Source organism: Piliocolobus tephrosceles, chromosome 21 (assembly GCF_002776525.5).
Source record: "Piliocolobus tephrosceles isolate RC106 chromosome 21, ASM277652v3, whole genome shotgun sequence".
Classification (NCBI taxonomy): domain Eukaryota; kingdom Metazoa; phylum Chordata; class Mammalia; order Primates; family Cercopithecidae; genus Piliocolobus; species Piliocolobus tephrosceles.
In genome coordinates, this window is record NC_045454.1 from 52,457,346 (window position 1) to 52,460,504 (window position 3,159).

Here is a 3,159-nt window from a genome sequence, read left to right on the forward strand (position 1 = left end):
GTGTTTATACACGCGTGTGCATGTGTGCCTGTGTTTGTACACACGTGTGTGCGTGCGCCTGTGTTTGTACACGTGTGTGTCTGTGCCTGTGTTTATACACGCGTGTGCATGTGTGCCTGTGTACACGCGTGTGCGCGTGCGACTGTTTGTACACGTGTGTGCGTCTGTGCCTGTGTTTCTACACGTTGGGGGTCGAGGGTTGACCCTTTAAACGGGAATCCAGGGAAGCCTCACGGAGGAGGCAACACTCACGCAGAGGCCTGAGGGGGAGGAGGAGAGAGCCGTGGAAAGATCCAGAAGAAGGGTATTCCAGGCAGAGGGCACAGCCGTGCAAAGGCCCCAGGACAGGATCATGCCTGGCGTGTTGGAGGAACAGCGAGGAGGCCCGTGTGGCTGCAGCAGAATGAGGAGGGGGAGAGACGGTGGAGGGAGGGCAGGAAGGGCACAGGGCAGGTGGTGCAGGTTCCTGTGGGCCCCGGGGAGGACCTGGGCTTTGGCCCCAAGGCAGGAGCCGTGGAGCGCTGTGGGCAGGGAAGCGGTGGGACCTGTGCTGGGGGCCGGGTGCTCAGTAAATACATGATGAGTTAATGAATGTGGCTTTGGCCGCGTGGGGGAATCCAATCCTCCCAGCGCCCCAAAGCACAGGTGCTGCCCCCATCCCCTCCTCCCGAAGTGCTTGTCAAGGCTGGCCAGCGGTTGGGTCTCCAGGGGACCCAGCGGACTCACCCGGGATGGCCTGGCGGTGGCTGAGCTCCAAGCCAGGCAGCCTCATCGTGGCCTGGCAGTAGAGCGCGGGCAGGACAGGGGTTGCCAGGGTCGGCAGCCGCCAGCGCTCTGTCACCCTGAACAGCACGTCCTCCTCCTCCTGGGGCTCCTCCTCCTCCTCCACCTCCGGGCCCAGAGCCTGGGCCCCCTCCAGTTCCTGGTCCCCCAGGAGCAGGGAGAAGGAGAGCGCGTTGGGGTCCACAGGCGTGACCTTGTGGGCCGTACAGGCCACCTCCGGGTCACCAGGCACCAGGGCTGCCGGGGAGACGGTCAGCTGGTCCGGGAAGGCTGTGATGGAGGGTCAGGCGTCAGGGCTGAGCCCAGAGTCAGGGCTGGACGGGATGGAGGGAATGGAGCCCGGAGGGGGCTTGGAGCTGGGGCCAAGGATGCGTGGGGGTTGCTGATGAACCGGCAGTGGCGACGGCCTGTGCGCAGGCCCCACCCTGGGAAGCTGGAATAGACTGAAGGATGGGCCAGGGCCCGCCCTGGGAGGGTTGGGGTGAGCTGGGGGGAAGCGAAGGCTGGGGACCTGGGTTCGGGGAGCTGTGCATGGAGCTGGGACCGGGCCTGCAATCTGGGAGACTTCCAGGAAGAGGTGGTGTAGGGAAGGGGCCGTGAGTCCAAGGCTCAGAGAGAGGCAGGGCGCAGGGTGGGGACGCCTCACCGTACACAAGGAGCCGCACGGTGTGCTGGAAGGTGCGGCCCCCGCAGGAGCCCACGCACACACGGGTCCCGGCCGCCGACAGCGAGGCGTTGCGCACGGTGAGGACGCTGCGGCCCGCGTCCGACTGCACCGCGCCCAGGCTGGTGTCCAGGCCCCGCCACTGCACCGTGGCCCCGCGGTCCGCGCAGGCCAGGAGGCAGGTGAGCCGGCGAGAGGCGCCCAGGGCCACGGCCACCACCGGCTCGGGGGGCTCCACCTGCAGGGGCTTCACCTGGAGGGACTGGCCTGCGGCGACCGCGGCTCTCGCTCAGCCCCGCGGAGTCTCGGACCCCGCCCCGAATCCCTGCCCTGCGCCCCGCCCCGCTCCCGGATCCACCGCCCCACTCCCGGACGCCCACTCTGCCTCTGCCCGGTTCCCGGACCCTCCCCTGCACCCCCAGATCCCCACCCCGTCCCCGTCCCGCTCCTGGACCCCCGCCCCGCCTCTGCCGGGTTCTTGGACCTTCCCCCCCCCCCCCGGGCCCCTGCCTCGCCGCTACCCGGATTCCCAGGCTCGGTCCCTGAACCCCGCCCCGACCCCCGCCTCAGCCCCAGTCCCCCGAACCCCATCTGCCTGGAGCCGGTTTCGCTCGCTGCGGGTCAGAGGGCCGCGCGGAGCCCCCAACTTCCTTTCTCAGCCCCTGCCTCCTCCAAACCCCCTCCTCTGGCAGGATCACCAATTACCTCCTCTCTCGGAGCCCCTAACTCTGCGCACCCCTCCTCTCTCCTGCGCCCCTCCCCTCTCCTGAGCCCCCTCCCCTCTCCTGCGCCCCCTCCCCTCCGCACCCCTTCCTCGCTCCTGAGCCCCTCCCCTCTCCTGAGCCCCTCCCCTCTCCCGCGCCCCCTCCCCTGCTCACCGCAGCCCGGCTGGAGGAGCCCCAGAAGCCCCGCCAGCAGGAGGGCCAGGCCCCAATCCATGCTGGGTCCCCTCTGTCCCCGAGGCCTCACGGAAGCCGCTTAAATAGCGGCGCCCGCTCCTTCCCGCCGCCCCGCGAGCCCGCTCCAGCTGCTCCCCGGGGGCTTCCCAAGGGGCTTTCCCGGCCTGACCCCCGACCCTGGAGGCGGCAGAGAGGCAGGGGCTGGGGGCCAAAGATGGGGCGGGGGCCCCCGGGGCCAGTCAGGACGGGCGGGCAGGAAGGTCTGGGTCCGTTCCAGGCCTCATTTTCAGGTACACGGGAAGATCGCAGACACGGAGGCCGGAGGGTCGAGGTCAAGTGCATGGAAGTGGGACAGAGGCTGGGCAGCGCTGCCCCACCCCGATGGCGAGTCCCCTGCACTTTTTCTTTTTCTTTTTCTTTTTTTTTTTTGAGACGGAGTTTCCCTCTTGTTGCCCAGGCTGGAGTGCACTGGCGTGATCTCAGCTCACCGCAACCTCTGCCTCCCGGGTTCAAGCGATTCTCCTGCCTCAGTCTCCTGAGTAGCTGGGATTACAGGCATGCATCACCACACCCGGCTAATTTTGTAATTTTAGTAGAGATGGGGTTTCTCCATGTTGGTGAGGCTGGCCTGGAACTCGCGACCTCAGGTGATCCCCCCACCTCCCATCACAGGCCTGAAACACCGCTCCCGGCCCGCCTGCACTTTCCCGGGCGGCCGCACAGGGGCGGTGGAGAGCAGCCTCGCCCTGCTCCGGCGCTGCGGGCCACATCTTGTGGGCTGGGGTCCCCTGGGGGCACGTGAAGGTCGCTGGG

At 67.9% G+C, this 3,159-nt stretch overlaps 1 protein-coding gene across 2 annotated transcripts in view; it reads right to left on the reverse strand.

The window, feature by feature from the left end:
* Nucleotides 1-2,433, reverse strand: part of MADCAM1 (mucosal vascular addressin cell adhesion molecule 1) — an 8,168-nt gene extending 5,735 nt beyond the window's left edge. The window contains exons 1-3 of one of the 2 annotated variants that reach the window (XM_026457266.2): nt 2,326-2,433; nt 1,430-1,714; nt 727-1,053 (exon numbers count right to left, since the gene is read on the reverse strand). In XM_026457266.2, the coding sequence (XP_026313051.1) occupies nt 727-1,053; nt 1,430-1,714; nt 2,326-2,386 (673 nt within the window). In that variant the 5' untranslated portion in view covers nt 2,387-2,433. The remainder of the gene's footprint in view (nt 1-726; nt 1,054-1,429; nt 1,715-2,325) is intronic. The other variant, XM_026457265.1, reaches the window with a different exon arrangement.
* Nucleotides 2,434-3,159: the final 726 nt, after the last annotated feature.